The 20,903-nt window shown below is 39.6% G+C and overlaps 3 protein-coding genes across 10 annotated transcripts in view; 2 read left to right on the top strand and 1 right to left on the bottom strand.

Moving 5' to 3' along the window:
* The window catches only part of TMED8 (transmembrane p24 trafficking protein family member 8), a 28,679-nt gene extending 18,390 nt beyond the window's left edge, over nt 1-10,289 (bottom strand). For 2 of the 4 annotated variants that reach the window (XM_082384745.1, XM_082384746.1), the window contains exon 1: nt 10,156-10,289. In XM_082384745.1, the coding sequence (XP_082240871.1) occupies nt 10,156-10,273 (118 nt within the window). In that variant the 5' untranslated portion in view covers nt 10,274-10,289. The remainder of the gene's footprint in view (nt 1-10,155) is intronic. The other 2 variants (XM_082384747.1, XM_082384748.1) reach the window with 2 other exon arrangements.
* TMEM63C (transmembrane protein 63C) overlaps nt 1-20,903 on the top strand; it is a 452,188-nt gene that overhangs the window by 228,093 nt on the left and 203,192 nt on the right. The window lies entirely within an intron of this gene.
* SAMD15 (sterile alpha motif domain containing 15) overlaps nt 10,733-20,903 on the top strand; it is a gene marked incomplete at its 5' end in the record, with an annotated part of 32,484 nt that continues 22,313 nt past the window's right edge. For 4 of the 5 annotated variants that reach the window (XM_082384705.1, XM_082384706.1, XM_082384707.1 and 1 more), the window contains 2 exons: nt 10,733-12,337; nt 13,187-13,285. In XM_082384705.1, the coding sequence (XP_082240831.1) occupies nt 10,733-12,337; nt 13,187-13,285 (1,704 nt within the window). Of the gene's footprint in view, nt 12,338-13,186; nt 13,286-19,057; nt 20,878-20,903 lie in introns of those variants that run through there. The other variant, XM_082384704.1, reaches the window with a different exon arrangement.

The raw sequence follows: 20,903 nt of genomic DNA, 5'->3' as shown, positions 1-20,903 counted from the left end.
AATAACCATTGTTAACATTTTGGTGCATATCCTTTCAGAAATATATTTATACATATACATACACATATATGTGCATATTTATATGTATTACATATATAGATAAATGTATACATATATACATCTGTATATTTATATATTTTCCCCCCTATCCCCAGCAACCAACTTTCGGTGGGGCATGGAGACCACAGGTTCTACTGGACAATACTGTACCATGAGTTGATCAGTTGGACTATAATACCTACTAGCTCAGGTATGAATACAGCTTTTCATTAATTATTCCATTAATGTTTCATAGTTTCTACTCATTCTAGGGCTCAGTACAAATATAAATGTATATATAATATTTATATATGTACATATTATATAAATATTTATATAAAAATTCTATTTATATACCTATATTTCTGAAAGGACATGTACCTAATGTTATTGAACATTATTCATGAAAATTTTTCAGGGTCAATAAAAATGGGACTAAAAAAATAATTTTAAATGGCTGCATATTATCCCATAGGCTGTACCATAATTTCTTTAACCAATCCCCAAGCCCCTATTGTTAGAGCTAGACTCTGTTTCAAATCTTTCCCTGTTATAGAGAATGATGTTATATTAGAGATGTCTACAACCCTCTCTTAAGAACTTTGCCTGTCCACAGCCTTGAAGGGGCAGTCCTGTGACCAGGGAACACTATGTTGCTATTGGTTTTGGGTGAACATCTGCCCCACAGTTTGCAATTCTCTTCCCCCAAGTCTGGGGTTGGTACCAGAGACCAAAACAAACTGTGAAGAGCCTCAGTCGGGTCAGGGACTGAGGCTACCTTTTGGAAGAAGCCTTTGCATGCCATGCAAAAGCAGATGACTAAGCAGAGGAGACAACTGTCAGAGACAGAAAATAATGCATTCAAGCAAAAAGAAACAAGGCGTGGTGGGGTCCAGGCAGCTGGTGTCAGGTGAGCCCGGATTAGGGACAACCAAAGAAAGCTGCACTTTGGCCTCCTCTGAGCCAAAAGCTGAGCGCTGGATTGTCATTTTATTATTTATAGGAGTTCTGGATACAAATTTTTGTCAGTTGTATGTTATAAATACCTGCTTCCACTCTGCGATTTACCTTTTCACTCTTCTAACGGTGTCTGTCCTTTGATGAACCAAAGTTCTTAATTTTAATGTAGTCAAAATTTATCAATCTTTTCCTTTATTAGTCTTTGTGTGTCCTGTTTAAGATGTCTTTCCCTACATTGAGATCAAGAAAATATTCTCCCTTATTATCGTCTAGGAGCTTATTGTAGTTCTTTTCACATTTTGATCTACAATCCAACTAGAGTTGATTTTTTGTGTTTATGGTGTGTGAGATAAGGATCAAGGTTTTTTTTCTTTTCCTTCTTTCTCTTAGGATATTCAATTTTACCAGCAATATTTACCATTCTTGCCCCACTACTCTACAGTACAATCTTTGTTGCAAATGAAAGATTTTGTTTCTAGGCTTTTATTCTATTCCTAGGGCTTAACTGGGCTATTCTGTAAAAGCCTTAAAATAAGTCTTGATTGTAAATCAACTATATTTCAATAAAACTTTTTAAAAAAAGTCTTGATACCTGATAGACCAAATCTTCCCATCTTGTTGTTCTTACTTGAGTGTCTTTGGTATTTATGGCCTTTCATTTCTATATATATTTTAGAACCACCTTGTCAAACTCCACCCAAAAGGCCCACCAAAACCCTCTAGGATTTTTACTGGGATTGTATTTTATCTATAAATAAAGTTGGGGAGAATTGACATCTTTACAAAACTGAGTCTTCCAAACTAAGAATATGGTAGATCCTTCCATTTACTTATTCTTTAATTTCTCTCAATAATAATGTATTATAATCTTCTGCATAAAGTTTTTGCATATATTTTGTGAGATTTATTCCTAGGTATTTGAAGTTTCTTTACTCTATAGTAAATTACATATATATATATATATATATATATATATATATATATATATATATATATTTAACTTCTTTGCTAGTATACATGAATGCAATGGAATTTTGCATATTGACCTATATCCAACAATCTGGACAAATTTATTAATTTCAATAAATTATCTATAGATTCTTTTGGATTTCCATGTACACAATCATCATCTGCAAACAACAGACTGAACAGGATTCCTTTATAATCCTCATATATTTTATTTTTCTTGCCTGACTGTTCTAGCTAGAATATCCAGTAAAATGATGAAAAGCAAGTGGTGAGAGTGGACAACCTTGTCCTATTCCTAATCTCAAAAGGAAAACTTTCAAATTTCCCCATTAAGTTTGATGCTGCTTGTAGGGATTTTGTAGATATGCTTTATCCAATTAAGAAAGTTTCCTTTATTCCTCGTTTGCTAAGAGTTTTGAATCATAAGTAGAGGCTGAATTTTACCACTTTTTTCTCCTTCTGCTAAACTGATCATTTTTATCCTCTACTGTATTAAAATGGTGATTATACAGCTGACTTTCTAAAAAAAAATGTTAAAGCAACTTTGCATTCCTGGAAAAACCCAACTTGGTCATATATATTGCTGGATTCAGTCTGCTAATCTTTTGCTAATGACTTTTTGCATCTATGTTAATGAGGGAGATTAAACTGCAATTTTCTTTTCATCTGGGATCATTTTGATTCTGCCTAAAGAATTTAGTTACCTGTAGGTGATAAATCCTGTTTTTGATTGCCTGAAAATATCTTTATTTCACCTTCATTCTTGAAGACTATTTTCACTGAAAAAAATTCTATATTGGTAGTTATTTTCTTTCAGTATTCTAAAGATAATCTAGCTTTCACTGCTCTGTGCATAAGTCAGCTTTCAGTCTAATTACTATTCCTTTGAAGGCAAACTGTAATTTTTTTCTGGCTACTTTTAATATTTTGTCTTTGCTTTGGTTTTATAGCAGTTTTAATTTAATGTGTACCTACTGTGGATTATATACCCCTACCTGGGGTGTACAGGGCTTTGTGAATCTGTAGTTTCCATTAGTTTTGGAAAATTCATAACTATTATCTCATCAAACATTTCTTCTGTCCATTCTTGCTCTCCTTACCTTCTAGGACTCCAATTATACAAATGTTAGACCTTTTTACCATATCCGCTATGTCTCATCTCTTTCCTGAATTTTCCATTGTTGTATTTTTACATATTTTCTTCTGACCTTTCTTCCAGTCCACTGTTCTCTCTTCAGGTCTAATAACTTGTTGTTAAACCTATCAACAGAATTCTTCATTTTCATCTGTATTTTTCAGTTACAGAATTGCTATTTGGTTCTATTTTTATAAATTTCAATTCTCTGCCAAATTTCTCAACTTTCTCTTTTACCTCCTTGAACATAATAAATATAATTTTTAATTGAAGTATAGTTGACTTACAATATAATTTTTTTTTTTAAATTTTATTTATTTATTTATTTATGGTTGTGTTGGGTCTTCATTTATGTGCGAGGGCTTTCTCTAGTTGCAGCCAAGTGGGGGCCACTCTTCATCGCAGTGCGCAGGCCTCTCACTATTGCGGCCTCTCTTGTTGCGGAGCACAGGCTCCAGACGCGCAGGCTCAGTAATTGTGGCTCACGGGCCTAGCTGCTCCGCGGCATGTGGGATCTTCCCAGACCAGGGCTCGAACTCGTGTCCCCTGCATTGGCAGGCAGATTCTCAACCACTGCGCCACCAGGGAAGGCCCACAATATAATTATTTTTAAGTCTGTATCTGGTAACTCAAAAATCTGATGCTCCTATGGATCCATTTTTACTGTCGTTTCTTTTGATTTTTGTTCATATTGTGTCTTTTCATGCATTTGGTCATTTTTGATACATGCCAGAAATTGTTCTTGTAAAACTGTTTGTCAAAATAATTTGAAGACTACAGTGACCCTTCAGAAAAGATTTGCCTTTGCTTCTTCCACATACCTGGGGGCACTAGCACCCTGGGGTTAACTTAATCCAATTTCATGAACTCAGATGTTTCTGAAGCTGAGCTGTAGTCTTTGCAATGGCCTGCTTCTAACTTACCCTTACTTCTAGAACATGGCCTTTCATGGTCCTAACCCAGAGAAAAGGGGGTTAACCAGGGTTCCCCCTACTTGATTAACCCCTGTTGCTTTAGTTCAGAGACGCACTTCCACAGTCTTGCCATTCAGCCTCCCCACTTAGGAGTCCAGCATATCCTCTCAGAGGAGAAAGGAACCCCAAATTGGACTCTCATCCTTGGACCTCCATCTTTATAATTCTGCCCTCACATGGATCATAGCCTAATAATTATTCATTATCTGACTAGCTGACTAGCTTTCCAGGATCTTCAAGCAGATGTTTATATTTTGACAATTATTTCCTAATTGTCCCCAGTGGGAGAAATAATCCCAATTACCTAGTCTACCGTTACTCAAAACAGAAACCTGCATTGCCTCTGCCCTTTTCAGTTTTAAGATACCTTCGTGAATAAAATGGAAACAAAATAGAATTTTTACAAGTCTGCCTTCTTTCTGTCACTGGCTAACAGTATCAGCCTCTGTAAGTAGTGGATCACAATGAAGACTTCGATAAGGTTGAATTTTTAGACAGAAATGAAAATTAGCACAAGAATAAAGGAAGTCAGTAGTGGATTTAAAGAGTAACATAATAAAATAAGCTGTAAGGATATACTGTACAACACGGGGAACATAGCAAATATTTTATAATAACTATAAATGGAGTATAACATTTTAAAATTGTGAATCACTATATGGTACACCTGTAATTTATATATTATACTTCAATTTAAAAAAGAATTGTATGAAAATAATCCCTAAGGAGATTTACAAACTGTATTTCATAGAAACTTCATCTGAGATAAAAAAACCCAGAAGAGGTCAGTTCCTGATGAGCAGAAAGGCAAAAAGTGATACATAGAATGGCTCCAACTTACAATATAAACACAGTGAAGAATCTCATGACATGCTTGTGTGTATTTTTTCTGAATAGGTAATATATGCACATTATTCAAAATTCAAAAAGCATAAAAGTATACAGTGAAAACTTCCTCCCATCTCAGTCCCTACCTCCAATGTTACTAGGTTTTATATAGTCTTCCAGAGATATTTTGCATCAAAAAAGTGTGTATGTGTGTATAAAAAGAATATATATATATACTTTTTCACACAAATAATGGACATACTAGACATGCTAGCATACACGTTTTTTCTACTTAACATCTCAGAGACCTTTCCATAACTATATATAAAAAACTTCCTCATTCTTTTCCACAGCTGATTAATATTTCAATGGCTGGATATTCCATAATTTATTTAACCACTTCCCTATTGACATTTATGTCCTTTCTAATCTTTTACCATTACAAGCAATGCTATAATAACCTTGTGTCTGTGTCGTTAAATAGGTGTGTGATCTATAGGATAAACTCCTGGAAGAAAATGGATCAATGAGGACATATATTGTAATTTTGAAAGATATTGACAAATTGCCCTCCATAGCATTTGTATCAATTTCCACACCCATCAGCAATACATGAAAGTTTTTGTTTCTGCACACCCTTACCAACATAGTGAGATATTGAACTACCCAGCATAGTTACGATTTTCACTTCCCTTATTGTGAGTTAGGTTGAGCATCTTTCATGTGTGAAGAGCCACTTCTCATAGCATCTTAACAACTTAATGTATGCTGGGAAAAAAAGTGAAAAGAGATATTGCTTTTGATTTTTAAGTTTAAAGATATTCGCTAAACTATGTAAGAACTACTGGTAAAACAACTTGTAATTGGATTCAGAGAGGCAAGAAGTAAGAAAAGGAGAAAGAAATATATGTTTATTTCTAGAAGTTTAAAGTGCGGAAGATGCAGTCCTGTTTTAAAGAGAGAGAAAACAGGGCTTCCCTGGTGGCGCAGTGGTTGAGAGTCCTCCTGCCAATGCAGGGGATGCAGGTTTGGGCCCTGGTTTGGGAGGATCCCACATGCCGCAGAGCAACTAGGCCCGAGCTTCACAGCTGCTGGGCCTGCGCTCTAGAGCCCGTGAGCCACAACTACTGAGCCCACGCGCCTAGAACCCGTGCCCTGCAACAAGAGAAGCCACCGCAATGAGAAGCCCGCGCACCGCAACAAAGAGTAGCCCGCGCTCGCCCGCCGCAACTAGAGAAAGCCCGCGCGTAGCAACGAAGACCGAACGCAGCCAATAAATAAATTAATTAATTAATTAATTTAAAAAAAAACAACAAAAACCCAAAAACCACTGGGGCTGTTTGGCATAGACTTCCACTCTTTTGCTCCACCTACTATAGTAACCACCAATTTTTAAATTTTAATTGAACTCGAAATAGCCACAGACAAGCAACATTTCCATCACTGCAGAAAGACTTACTGCACTGCTCTAAGTCCTACATAAGAATAATGAACAAGTTCACCTGACCTGTTTGCAGTCCTTGACGTCTACATGCATTGATAGCTCTCAGGGTCATATATACCAGACCAAGTTCTGCTCACTTCAAGGTCATAACAGACTTTGCCCTTTATTTTCCCCAAAGCTCCCTAAACTTAAAAAAAAAAAAAAAAAAACAACGAAAGAAAGAAAAGGCCTGTTCTTAAGTGATGTAACATATGCCTCAGAGAGTTTCACTATATAAAGAGTGTTCTCTCTCTCCTCTTGAGAACTGAAGGACCCAGGTGCCCCCAAATAAAAGACTATTAAAAACAATTACAGTTCATAAAACAACAAGAACACTATGACCAATGAAGAGCTTAGTTCAGAAGAACATCAACATTTTTCTTACTTTATAACCAAAACTGCAGCTGACAAACACGAAGACCCTCAAAAGGTATTCTTTGCCTAGAATACTTTTAAAAAACAAGTCATGGTTATTCTGGATAATTATAAATTCCTGCTTTGAAGGAACAAGACACATTGAAAAAAAATCAAAACCCTTAATTCAATAACAACTGAATGTCCAATCTCATTTCTTATTGCTGAGAGAATGACAGAAACCTCTTTTGTTGTTATTGTTGTTTTTGGCCGCGTGGCATGTGCGATCTTAGTTCCCCAACCAGGGATCGAACCTGCTCCCCTGGCAGTAGAAGCATGGAGTCTTCAACCACTGGACCACCAGGGAAGTCCCCTGAAACCTCTTTTGATTTCATTCTTAGGCCTCTATTGCTTACTCATTGGATCATTTTCCAGAGGAAGGTGGCAGAAAGATCCAATCAAACAAACTGCTAGTTCCAAGCAGTGTTTTGAGTTTACTCCCAAGCCTATACAACTCTGAGTTAAGTCAAATGCATGCTTTGCACACCACTTTGGAAACCCAGCTGAACTCTAACTCAAGGTTTCTCAACAGCTGCACTACTGACATCTGGGCCAGATAATTCTTCATTGTGGGGGCAGTTCTGTGCATTGGAGGATGTTTAGCAGGTTCACTGGCCTCTACCCACAAGATGTCAGTAACAGTGCTCCCCCTCCTCCCCAACCCAAATTGTGACAATCAAAATGTCCCCTGGGAGAGGCAAAATTGCTGCTGGTTGAGAACCACTGCTTTAACCTAAAGAGCATTCTTGATATCTCAACCCTAATTCCTCATGTTCATTTGATGCTCCTTCAAGTCTGTGTCGAGACTTTGTCTCACAATCCAGCAAATATTTACAGAACCTCTAGGACACATCAAGGACTCTAGGAGAGAAACAGACAAGATAGATTCTGTCCCTACCCTTAAGCTGGTTTCTTGGGGGTACGTACATAAAGAATTGTAATAGGGACTTCCCTGGTGGTCCAGTGGTTAGGACTCTGTGCTTCCACTGCAGGGGGTGAGGGTTCAATCCCTGGTCAGGGAACTAAGATCCCACATGCTGCACAGCGTGGCAAGAATTGCAATAAAAGACACCCAATTATATAAAGTTTTGAATTGTCGATTTTTCTTCCTGGGTACTCTCATCTCACCAAACTAAAAACCCCTAGACAACAAAGACCATAACCTGCCCTAGAATACCAATACTTGATTAATGGTCAATAAAAATAAAAAATAAACTGTTCTGAACTTCATCATAACAAGGTGACAATTTCAGACAGACAGTAAAAACTCCACACCTCACTTGGGCAAATAAGTTAACTTCTCTCAGCTGTAGTTTGTTCTTCTGTAAAATGGGGAGGAAATGACTGTTGACAGGATTAAGTCAGATAATACAAGGAAATCTTTTTCCACATTCTGGCACAGAGTAAGCATTCAATTAATGTAAGTTATCATTACTATTATTTTATTAGCTATTTTATTAGCAACAAATCTTACCTCAAGGGGAAGAGCTTGCTCTGGGCTACAGTAACAAACCCCTACGTGACATAAAAGAAATCAACACTCACCCTGCTTTCTGAGGGCAAGAGGAAGAAAGTAATCATAAGTATTTCCATCTATATCTTGGGAGGAAAATGTGAACGCAGGAACCAATTACAAGGTTTGTGGGTGGGGGGAGACACACCAGAGACAAACCCACTATCCTCCAATACATTCCTGGACTATTCTTAAGACCTTTCTGTTTAAAATGCTTGGGTATATTTGCCACAAGGATCTAAAGAGGAAGTAAAAAAAAAAAATATCCTTAATTTATAAATATTAACACATGCAAGGGACAGATGTTTATGAGACTTTCTAAGTGTTCATTTGCTTAATCGTTCAGAAAGTATGCTTAAAATTTCTATTGTTATAATGTTAAATACATGCCAGTAATTCTGAATTTACTACAAAGCATAAGAAGGAAAAAAGACAACAATTGTTAGATATTTTAAAGTAAGAGAATATAAAGTCACATGAAAAAGCTGGGTGATTCAAAGGTGTGTGTGTGTGTGTGTGTGTTTGACCCAAGCAGCATTAGGAAATGGGAGATATTTAGGATAGAAGTAAAAGACGGGGAAAGTCACCACACCCGAAGATACACATCCAGGAACACCTCCTCTGACAGCACGTGGAGTTTCGGTGAGAAAAAACAGACCTCTTATTCTCATAATGGATAATACCAGTTTAGTGTGTACCGTGGCTTAGGCACCAAGTGCCTCAAACACAGTGGTCCATGCAATCTTATAGTGCCCACATTTTATAGATGAGGAAACAAACACAGATTAGTGACTTGCCCAAGTAAATTAAAGATTCACACTCCAACCCAGGCATCATGGCACCACCTCTACCGCTATACTTCATGGTGTCTATTTTAATTTCAGAACTGGAAATTTAATTTTTACTTGCTACTTAGTGAGACCAGTACTCTCCCCCTACCTACCCTTCCGTATTTCAAATGAGCATCTTTTTAGTTGCATCCTGTGTGGTGATCATAAGGAGGTTTGGAAGGTAAAAGTGTAATCGCTGGACACTTTCGCCTTCGGACACTGACAATGAAGTAATCCACACGGAGGAACTAGCGTGGATAGAAGTAAGACAGTCTCCGGAACAAGAGGAGGGTCCCGGAGAATGAGGGAGGTCGCCAAAGTTCCTATTTCGGCCCCGATTTCCTGCCTTGGCTCTGGCCGCTATGTTCGTTCAAAAGACCCCAGAGCCCACCTATTTGCAACCGCGCTTTTCATCTCGCCCACTCTGAGAGGCGGAGAGGATGGATGCGAGGTGAGGCGCGGGGGCCTATATGCAGGGAGGCTAGAGCAAACGGGATTCTGGACAGATGAAGGCGAGGCTGCCTATTCGGATGGGGGCAGAGAGGCGCGTGGAAAGGCTGGGACCTGGGACAGAGGTGAGGACTGGGGTGGGGAGCCAGAAGCAGGGGCAGCGAGGCCGGTGGGGTCGGGGTCGGCAGCCAAGGAGAGATGGGCAGGCGTGCTGAAGCTGAAGAGGCGCCAGGGTCAGAGATGCCCTGTCACTACCATCCGGGCTGTTCTGAGAAAGGAAGCGGGGCAGGAACCAAGGCATTTCGAAACAGGAGTAGAAAATAATCTCGAGTGAAGACCAGGCCCGAAGGATGGCAGCGGCGGGGGCGGGAGTTGCGGCCCGGGGGAGCGGGGCCCGGGCAGGAGCCAAGGCAGGGGCTCCGGGGCTCCGCGCGCGAAGGGGCTGCCCAGGCCGGTCCGCTCCTCCGGGCAGCGCGGGGCAGAGCGCGGCCGAGCCTCGCACCGAGGTGCGGGGCCCCGAGGCCGGCGGCACCCACCCGCCGGAGCCCGGCCTTGCGTACCTGAGGCGGCCGCCTGGCTCCCCTCCACTCCCGGGCCGTCCCCGACGCCGCGCGCCGGCCCTCGGCGGGCTGCGGGGCTCCAGACGCCCGGCCCCTCAGCCGCCCGCCGGTCCGACATCTGCAGCCCGCGTCCGCAGCGCCTCCGCAGCCTGCCGCAAGTGGCTCCGGAAAGAGCCGAAGGCCCAGCGCGCCGGGAAGAGCCGAGCGGAGCCTGCGGGCCGGAAGGGGCAGCGCGTCGGCCCCCGAGCGGTCGCGAGAGCTCTGGCTAGCGGAGGCCTGCGACGCGGGCTCGGGGAGGGTTACTGCGTGCTTATGGTCGCAGGTTTTTAAAGTCAGTGCTTGAAAGAACAAACGAAACCTGGGGAAGATTCCGTGAGACCCGGCCGGAAGTCGTGGTATCCATAGACACGCTATCGGAAATTGGGGTTGCTAGGAGGCCTGGGCGCGTCGGCTAGTCTGCGTCACGGATGAAGTTCCAGAAGATTACGATTCCGGCCCCGGTGAAGATGAAGACCTGCAGCCTGAAAGACCAAAACTTCAGTCTCTTAAGGTGACTGAAGATGTCGAACCAGGCAGCATGACAGAGGCAGTCCCGGAGCTGCCTGTAGAGACTGACCAAGAGCCACAACCAGAGACGGAAGAAGAGGGCTTCAAAGAGGAGACACCGGCAAGTGCTAAGAATATACACCTACGCCTGAAACCCACCTGGACGTCCGAGGAAGAGGCTCCCCACAAGTCCAAGACAGACCTTTCTAGCGAGATTGAGCTAGGGATTCCCAAAAAGGTAAAGTCGGAGACATCCAGACAGATAGAAGTAGAGCTTTTCAAGGATTTGGAGGTCCCTGTGGACGAAAAGCGTGGGGAGCCAGAGGAGGAAGCCAAACCAGATGTCGCAGAGGATATACTACGAAAGGAAACTGAGGTTCCAGGGGCCACAATCAGTGAGACAAGATTAGAGTTACTAGAGGGGACCAAACCAGCAGTTTGGGAGGAGTCACTTAGAGAGCAATATGGAAGGACAGGTCTGGAACCTACAGAGCAGACCAAACCGGAATTTCCAAGTGAGAAACCAAGAAAATCAATTGAAGAGGCAGATCTGCAGCCACCAAAGATGACCACACCAGAGATTCCAGAGGAGACACAAAGTAAGTCACCTGAGGAGAAAAGGACAGAGCCACCTGGGCAGGCCAAACCAGAGTTTCCAGAAGAGGAACCAAGTATGTCTACTGAGGAAACACAAAGAAAGTCAACTGAAGAGAAAATTCCAGAGCCACTAGAAGAGATCAAATCAGAGTTTTCTGAGGAAAAATCAAGAAAACCAATTGAGGAGACAGTTCTAGAGCCATCAGGAAAGACCAAACCAGAAGTTCAAGAGGAGACACAAAGAAAGTCAACTGCAGAGAAAGTTCTAGAGCCACCAGAGGACACCAAACCCCCAGATCAAAAAGATAAGCAGAAAAAATCAACTGAGGAGACAGGTCTAGCACCATCACAGAAGTCCAGATCAGAAGAGACACTAAGAGAGTCGACTGAGGAGAAAGTTCCAGAGCCACCAGAACAGACTAAACCAGAGTTTCCAAAGAAAGAACCGAGAAAGTCAACTGAAGAAACAGGTCAGGTACCACCACAGAAGATCATACCAGAGGTGCAAGAGAAGACACAAACAGAGCCAACTAAGACGATAGATTCAGAGTTACCATATAAAGCCAAACCACTACTTAGAAGAGAGACACGTGTAGAATTTGCCAAGGAAGATAGGCCAGAACCAATCAGACTTACGCATTCTGTAGACAGGGATGAGCCAGAGTACTCTGACTATCAAACAAGAAAGTTGTTAGTAAAAGAAACTAAAGATGTTTCAAAAGACTCTGTGTTAGAGTCTCTTCCAATAAGTGAAGTAGACTCAGTGAATACAGATTATGAGTTTTCTAAAGAACTCCAAAATCTGTTTCAGCCTTCTGATACCAATTATGAATTCTACTCATATTTCTCTGAGTCTCAGAGGAATTTAAAAGAGTCCTCTAATGAAAAGAAAGATCTGTCCCCAGTGTCAATGACACTGGTACATAAAGATAAAGAAACCCAGCCAAAAAAAAGTACTGACCTACAATTTGAGTATCTTGAATGGAGCCCAGAGAAAGTTGCAGAGTGGATTTGCCAGCTAGGCTTCCCTCAATACAAGGTATACAAAAATAACATTTTTTGAAATCGTATACTCTCATTCCTCTACCTCTTATTCCTCTATCCTTACCTGAGCTTTTGCATCTTCACTAGAAGGAGTGTAGAAGAGGCATGGACTATGGTAGAGGTAACTTGGATTTTAATTTTGGCCTTTCCACTGATACACACATATTTGTATATTGGGAGAGGAAGGAAAGGTCACATTTGTTTGTTTTTCCTATTCATCACAGTGATTATACTTCTCTGCAATCCTTGAATAAAGACTAAGAAATTTATGTAGGTTTCTTTTCATAGAAATCTGTATTTCTAAAAAGACTTCATCCAAGGTAGACTTTTTGGTACTTTGTTAGGTTGTTTTAGTAGCAACTCCCCTAACTTGAACTTGTACTATTAATCTTAGTGTCTGCCCCAAATGTGTTATATGTATCATGATCACCTAACAGTACTAATTTATATAGCCAATTAACCAAGGATAGTTTTCTTTTTAAAATAGGGTGAATCCTATTATTTCACTGCCAACTATGTTCCAAAAACAAAACAAGATCTGAAATCTTTGGTACCACTGTACTTAAAAATGTAGTTGAGGCAAGAAAGAAGCACTGGTTGTATCGTGCCAAAAAAAAAAATTAAGCAGCAGTATGAAATTTAATCAAGAGTTTAGATGGAAAATATGTGGGATTATTAAATTAAAATTTTTTCGCAGTACAGAGCTAGAGACAAACATGATTTATTTATTCCTCCTCCCCTCCCTCCCTCTTTCCTTCCTTCCCACCTCCTTTTCTCTTTCTTGCTTTTTTTCTTCCTGTATTTGCCGTACATCTTTTGAGTGATGTTCTCATTGTACTGACAGGAGTGTTTTACCACAAACTTCATCAGTGGCCGAAAACTCATCCACGTAAACTGCTCAAACCTCCCTCAGATGGGTATAACAGATTGCGAGGACATGAAGGTGAGTTGTGTATAGTTTCCCACTAGAGCACTGAAACAGTGCTACCATCTATCTCAAACCATCCTCCTTTTATTCCAACTTGGCCTCCAGTTTCTCCCAACGGTGTTACCATACTCCTAGTTTCCCAGGTTCAGAGTGGTTGCTTCCTCTCTTTCCTTTGATCCCCACAAAGATCCCAAGAACTATCAGTTCCTCCTATAGCATCTGGTTTTCTCCATTCCCACTTGTTCAGACCTTTATCAGACCTTTACTAGAATGTACTTAGAGTGTTCCAGTAGCCTGCTTTGAGCCTCTGTATCTAGGCCCTTTGGATTCACGGACCCTGCTTTTAGACTCTCACCTTCCAACTATTTATACAGCGTACTACTCAAAGCTTCTTTGGATCCCCTCTACTTACAAGGTAGTCTCAACTCCTCAGCTTAGGATTCAGGGCCCTCCACAAGTTTTCTCCTACCACTGTTCTCTCGCCTGGTACTCTTCTATGTGAATCTTCTGCCTCAGCCTCACAGGTCCAGCTCACACCCTCACAAACCTGTCTTGTGCATTCCTCCCTCTACATCTTTGCTCAGTTCCCCCCTCCCCCGCAAGACTAATATGAATCTTAACCATCCCTCAGGACCCAACTCAATTCTCATCTCCCCATGAAGTCTTTCCTGATCTTCCCAGCCCACAGTAACCTCTCCTCCAAAGCTCTCATACATTTTATGTCTCTAACACCTACAGGAATGACTCACCTTTCCCTTTGTTCTTCCTACAAAATACTAAGATGACCAGAGAAGGTATAGGTGAGACTGGTGAGGGGTGCAGGAAGAAAGAAACACTAATTTTTTTTCTTTTCTTTTTTCATGGAAAGACATTTTAAATATAGCAGTGTGTACATGTCAATCCCAAACTCCCAATCTACCCCTCCCCTCCTCGCTGGTAACCATAAGTTTGTTCTCTAAGTCTGTGAGTCTGTTTCTGTTTTGTAAATAAGTTCATTGTATCATTTTTTTTTAGATTCCACATATAAGCGATGTCATATGATATTTGTCTTTCTCTGTCTGACTTACTTCACTTAGTATGATAATCTCCAGTTCCATCCATGTTGCTCCAAATGGCATTATTTCATTCTTTTTAATGGCTGAGTAATATTCTATTATATGTACCACATCTTCTTATCTGTTCATCTGTTGATGGACATTTAGGTTGTCTCCATGTCTTGGCTATTGTAAACAGTGTTGCAATGAACACTGGGGTGCATGTATCCTTTTGAACCATGTTTTTCTCTGGATATATGCCCAAGAGTGGGATTGCTGAATCATATAGTAGCTCTACTTTTAGTTTTTTAAGGAACCACCACACTGTTCTCCATAGTGGCTGTATCAATTTACATTCCCACCAACAGTGTAGGAGGGTTCCCTTTTCTCCACACCCTCGCCAGCATTTATTCTTTGCAGATTTTTTGAAGATGGCCATTCTGGCAGGTGTGGGGTGATACCTCATTGTAGTTTTGATTTGCATTTCTCTAATGATTAATGATGTTGAGCATCCTTTCATGTGTTTGTTGGCAATCTGTATATCTTCTTTGGAGAAATGTCTGTTTAGGTCTTCTGCCCATTTTTTGATTGAGTTGTTTGTTTTTTTGATATTGAGCTACATGAGCTGTTTGTAAATTTTGGAGACTAATCCTTTGTCAGTCGCATTGTTTGCAACTATTTTCTCTCATTCTGTGGGTTGTCTTTTCGTTTTGTTTATGGTTTCTTTTGAGTTTAATTAGGTCCCAATTGTTTTCTATTACTCTGGGATACGGATCGAAAAAGATATTGTTGCGATTTATGTCAAAGAGTGTTCTCCCTATGTTTTCCTCTGTTTTATAATAACCAGTCTTACATTTAGGTCTTTAATCCATTTTGACTTTATTTTTGTGTATGGTGTTAAAGAATGTTCTGATTTCATTTTTTTAGTGTAGCTGTCTAGTTTTCCTGCACTGTTTATTGAAGAGACTATCTTTCCTCCATTTTATATTCTTGCCTCCTTTGTCGTAGATTAATTGGCCATAGGTGCATGGGTTTATTTCTGGGCTTTCTATCCTGTTCCATTGATCTATATTTCTGTTTTTGTGCCAGTACCATACTGTTTTGATGACTGTAGTTTTGTAGTATAGTCTGAAGTCAGGGAGCCTGATTCCTCCAGCTCTGTTTTTCTTTCTCAAGATTGCTTTGCCTATTCACGGTCTTTTGTGTCTCCATACAAATTTTAAGATTTTTTGTTCTAGTTCTGTGAAAGAGAAACACTGATTCTTCTCACCTGGCCAAGGGAGCACTGGAAACCACTATTCTGTCTTTCCCATTTATAGTGATGCACTAGCTTGGTAAAAAGGGGAGAGAAAGTCAATCTTATTTATTCTAGGGACAAGCTAGACAAGATAGCACTTACTTCAGCTTTCTGTCTTAGAAAATAATTCACAAAATATTTTAAACTATTCACTCCATCAAGTGAACAAAAGAACTCTGTGATAAATATTTGGAGAAGAATATAGATGAATTGCTTATTCCTTTCATATGCATGATTTTATGTTACAGAGTAGAGCCTTATAAGCTTAATAATATCTCAGGAATTTTATTACACCTGCCTTATTGCAAGCTATTTAAATAGCACAAATTCATAACAACATGTCAGCAATCGTCACTAAACAAAAATATTTTTCTTTTTTTTAAATTTTCAAATGATTTCAGTTTTACAGAACAGTTGCAAAGATAGTACAGAGAGTTCCCATATACTCTTTTTTTAAAAAAATTATTTATTTATTTACTTTTTGGCTGCGTCGGTCTCAGTTGCAGCACGTGGGATCTTTCATTGTGGCACACGGGCTCTGTAGTTGCAGCACTTGGGCTCTCTAGTTGTGGTGCATGGGCTTAGTTGCCCCACGGCATGTGGGATCTTAGTTCACTGACCAGGGATCGAACTGGCGTCCCCTGCATTGCAAGACCAATTCTTAACCACTGGACCACCAGGGAAGTCCCCCATATACTCTTAACCCAGCTTACCCTAATGTTAACATCTTATGTAACCATTTATCAAACCATTTATATATTTATCAAAACTAAGAAATTAACACCAGCACAGTACTATTAAACAAACTACAGACTTTATTCAGATTTCTGCAATTTTTCCACTGATGTCCTTTTTTCGTTCCAGGATCCAGTTGGGGATACTATCTTGTATTTAGCTTCATGTTTCTTTGGTCTCCTCCAATATATGACAATTTCTTGATCTTTATCTTTCATGACCTTGACACTTTGAAGAGTAGTGATCAGGTATTTTGTAGATTTCCCTCAGTTTGAGTTTGTCTCATGTTTCCCATGAGATTATGCTTTGGGGGGAGACTATCACAGAGATGATGAGCCCTTCTCATCTAATCATATCAGGGAGTACATGGTATCAATGTGATTTATTACTGGAGATGTTAACTTTGATCAGTTGGTCAAGGTGGTGCCTGCAGGTTTCTTCACTACAAAGTTACTGTGTTTCCCTTTTCATATTGTATTCATTAGAAGTGAGTTACTGAGTCCAGCCCATACTCAAAGAGAGGGGAATTAATCTCCACCTCCTGGAGGGAAGAGTATCAAAGAGTTTATGGACATAGAGTAAATACCACAGTAATAGATATACTGGGGGAGGTAGTTTGAGGCTATGCAAATTACCTGTTTCTTCTTAAAGTTTTGCCCACTAATTTTAGCATTCATCAGTGTATCTTGCCTGCATCAGTTATTACTATGTTGTTCTAATGATGATTTTCTATTTCCTCATTCCTTCCGTGTTTAATTGGAACTCTGCTTAAGGAACTCTTTTGTTTAATTGTCCCTTCTTCCCTATTTGGGAACTCTTTCAGTTTGTCTCCTGTGTCCTTTTGACATGTTTCTGTTATTTTATTTTATTTTTTAGCATTTTCTGGCACTACACTTCACTTCACTCATTTTCTATTTTCCTTGCTACAGCCCTAGAAGCAGGCATGTCTCCAAGGAGCCCTGGTTGCTTTTATTAGAGAATGGTATTTAGAAACCAAGATGTGGTCACTAGTTGTGCTTGTTGCTACTGAGGTGTTACTGCTTCTAGGCACCCTCAGCAGAAGCATGTAGGAAATATATGTATATATACTAACCCATGTATACACAAATATTTATCTTATTTCTGTAAGCATGTGTTCGTACTGATATCCCTGACTCTAGTCCATCACCACAGGGTTCATACTAGCTTTCATCCTTCCTACTCCCTACCCCACTTTGCTTCTTTATAACTTCTTTCTCTGACAGTGAGAAACCTGGCTCTGCTTATTTATAAATATGTATCCCTATGAGAAACAAATTTACCAAAAGAGTACAGTATTTGTGTACGGTTCTTTTTGTCATTAGCCTTACGCTAACTAGACAAAGCACTGTTTTTCAAAGTTAAAGTTATTTAGGTCAACTCCTTTCTTCCCAGCCCCCTTCAGTGAGATTATGTCTTAATTTGTAATAAAGTTAGATTCATCTGCCCAGAGTTTATATTCCATCATGGGTTCCCACAACATCCTGGCTTTTAAAAATTTTACCTGCAGTAAAGTCACTCTTTTTAGTATACAGTTCTGTGGGTTTTGACAAATGCACAGGGTCATGTATCCACCACCACAGAACTGTATAGAACGATTCTATCACCCTGAAACTTCCCGTGTCCCCAGTGTAGTCAGCCTATCCCTCCACCTAATCCCTGGCAACCATTAATCTGTTTTTTGTCCCTATAGTTTTACCTTTTCCAGAATGTCACACGAATGAAATCAAATAATATGTAAGCCTTGAGTCTTGCTTCTTTCCCTTAGCAAAATGCATTTAAGATTAATCCACACTGTTATATGAATCAACAAGCAGATCTTAAGGACATTATACATCTGCTTTAATAATGGTATTTTACCTATCTAAAATGTACTCCTAATGGGCAGTTTTGCATCAGGTTAAGAATTGTCTGTGGTGTGAATTTTCCAGCCTTGTAACTATGGCCAGTAGTTTTAAACAAACAAAAATCCATTCCACGTACTCCTTTGACTGTGTTCTAGCAGCAATTTCACGGACTACATTCTCACCCAGAGGCAGAATATGAATTCAAATAGCAGTGTTATAACAGACCTGCAATTAAAACTAGACTTTGAAAATGCAATGACAGTTTAGGATATCAAGTGGCATGGTACTCAATGAATACAAAGTATGTTTTAGAGACACTGAAATTGTGGCAAAAGATATTTTAAAAGAATATACAAGTATAGGCACTAATAAAATAACTGGAACTTTAATGTCTGCTTTTTAGTGTTTGAGATTTCTTTCCAGGCAAATAAATTGAATAACTGAGTAATGATTTTTTTCTTAGTTGAATATTAACTGAGCCCCTTATAAAGTTGTTTATTAACCTTCCTAGAGAAAGTCATGGCTCCTAATCTGAGCATATTATCTGCTCATATCGTTGGTCAAATTGCTCAGCCAAAAAAAAGAAATGAACCCATCCATGGCTATCTGATGCAAGGGCCTAGAAACATCTTTAAGTGGTACTTTTAAAAAGATAAATCATGTGATGTTTCTCTTAAGAACTGTGTTTTGATAATGCCAGGGTAGGAAGCCTTTCAATGTGTTATTTCATTATTATTTCCCCATAGAATTAGCTTAAGGGGTTAGCATTCAAGAGGTCTAGGAAGCTAAGTAAAACTTACTTGATTTAGTTGTATTTTCAGGTTAATCCCATTAAAAAATTATCCTTGCATTACAGCTAATTTCTCAGCATACCCGGGAGCTGCTGGGAATTGAAGAGCCATTATTCACACGCTCCATCAGCCTTCCCTACAGGGACAATATCGGTTTATTTTTAGAGCAAAAATGTCATAGTGGAGTTAAATCTGATTCCTTGACCTTGTCTGAATTTGTGCAAGCAGTGGGATTACAGGATTATGCTCCAGAAATAACCACCCCTGAAGAGGATGCAGCATCATATTCCATTGAACCATAGGGCAAGCCGTTTCACTTAGCTTGAAAATCAGATTAAATTATGTGGGGGAAGAAGTGTGGTATTTCTGCATTTTCTTTTTCTCTTCATTCAGGATCAGAGTTAGAACTGCTGGCTCCATTCCTAGTTCTGCCACTGACTCACAGCACCTTCTCTTTATTTGTGTGTCAATTTAGTTCCTTGTTAAAACAAAGATAGCAATATTTCTCTTTCTGGGTAATTGTAAGAATTCCTGATAAAGTCTAGTACTTCATCTGGTAGTAGGAACATGTTGGAGAAACAGACTAAAAGTAAAATCACCTGCCAACCCAGATAATCCTCTTCATAAGTGCAGACAGGAAACAGTTTTATTATTGAATCAGCATAAAATCAGACTGTGATGCACATTACAGGCAGGCCACTAAAGAGATTGCCAAGACAAGGAAATCTCACCCTTCTATATAGCCAGGCAGATATAATCCATTATTTACATGTTAACTGTCTGTATCCAAAGGAAAAATAAAAGTTCTCAAATCTTTGTGACAAACAGAAAGTTACTACCTGGAGCCAAGCACTTAGGCTAAACCCCCAGAGTCAGGGAGACAAAGTGCCATTCTTCTAAATGCTCACATTTCAAAGAGGTGGCTCCAAGGGCCCCCTCCCCCAAAAGACAGTCCTGGGATGTAAAACTGGCAGAAGGTTTATTCACCTTTTTAGAAGATTAGCATACGTCTCGGAAACAGAGAAAAAGGATTTATATTACAAGTTTTTAAAAGGAAATGTGTTATGAAAAAGGAGGGGGGAAGTTCTCATTCCTTTTTGGCATCAGAGAACAAAATTTTAAAAATATTTTTTTAGATTTGTATTTACCTGTTAAAACAACATGGCTTATAGAAGTATATCATTGACCATGGACTAGGGTCTGGGGTTTGTTTACAAGGCGTTTTATGTGGTAACTCCAGACCTTTATAAAATGAAATTCAGACCAGAGTCTACCTGTGACTGGACTGTTCAAAAGAAATTAAAAATACTTCTTGTTGCTTGAATGACTCCGATTCCTCTCTAGTTTTATAGACTAACTTCTCTTTCTCTTTCCAGCCACACTTCTTAATCCTAAGAACCACTGTAGGGCTACCATAATCCAGAAGCGCAATGATGTGCCCTATGCAGTTCCTTACATCTGAATGAATAGTCAAAGGAATCCATTTTTTTTCCTACTGAGAGAAAGAACAGTGCCTCAAATTAGCATTCATGTCACATGTTAATGTTTGATGATGAACCTAATTTTTTCCCAAGTGGACTAGCAAAATTTTATCTTATACCATTTAACACCATACCATTGAGTCTGCTTGGCTCACAAGCATGCAAAAAAGAAAAATGTAAATGATTAACCTAAGACCACGGTGGTTTACATGTAGAGTGAATGGTTTTGTTCCAAAGCGCTTTAGCATTTGGCAAACAATAGTTCTGTTCAGTGACAGAGCATAGTCAGCGCCATGCTTTCTCAACTTTATGGTTACTGCTATTGTTTTCTACTCTATTATGATTGACATAAAGTAATTGCAAAACGTAAAGGAAATAAATTTGAACTGTAGGAATAAAATCTATATTTTGCAGAATTATTTTTAGCCAT

This window comes from Balaenoptera borealis, assembly GCF_965194805.1.
Source record: "Balaenoptera borealis genome assembly, chromosome: 3".
NCBI classification, from domain to species: Eukaryota; Metazoa; Chordata; class Mammalia; order Artiodactyla; family Balaenopteridae; genus Balaenoptera; species Balaenoptera borealis.
Note: the sequence above shows the minus strand (reverse complement) of the source record. Positions and strands in the feature narration are given on the sequence as shown.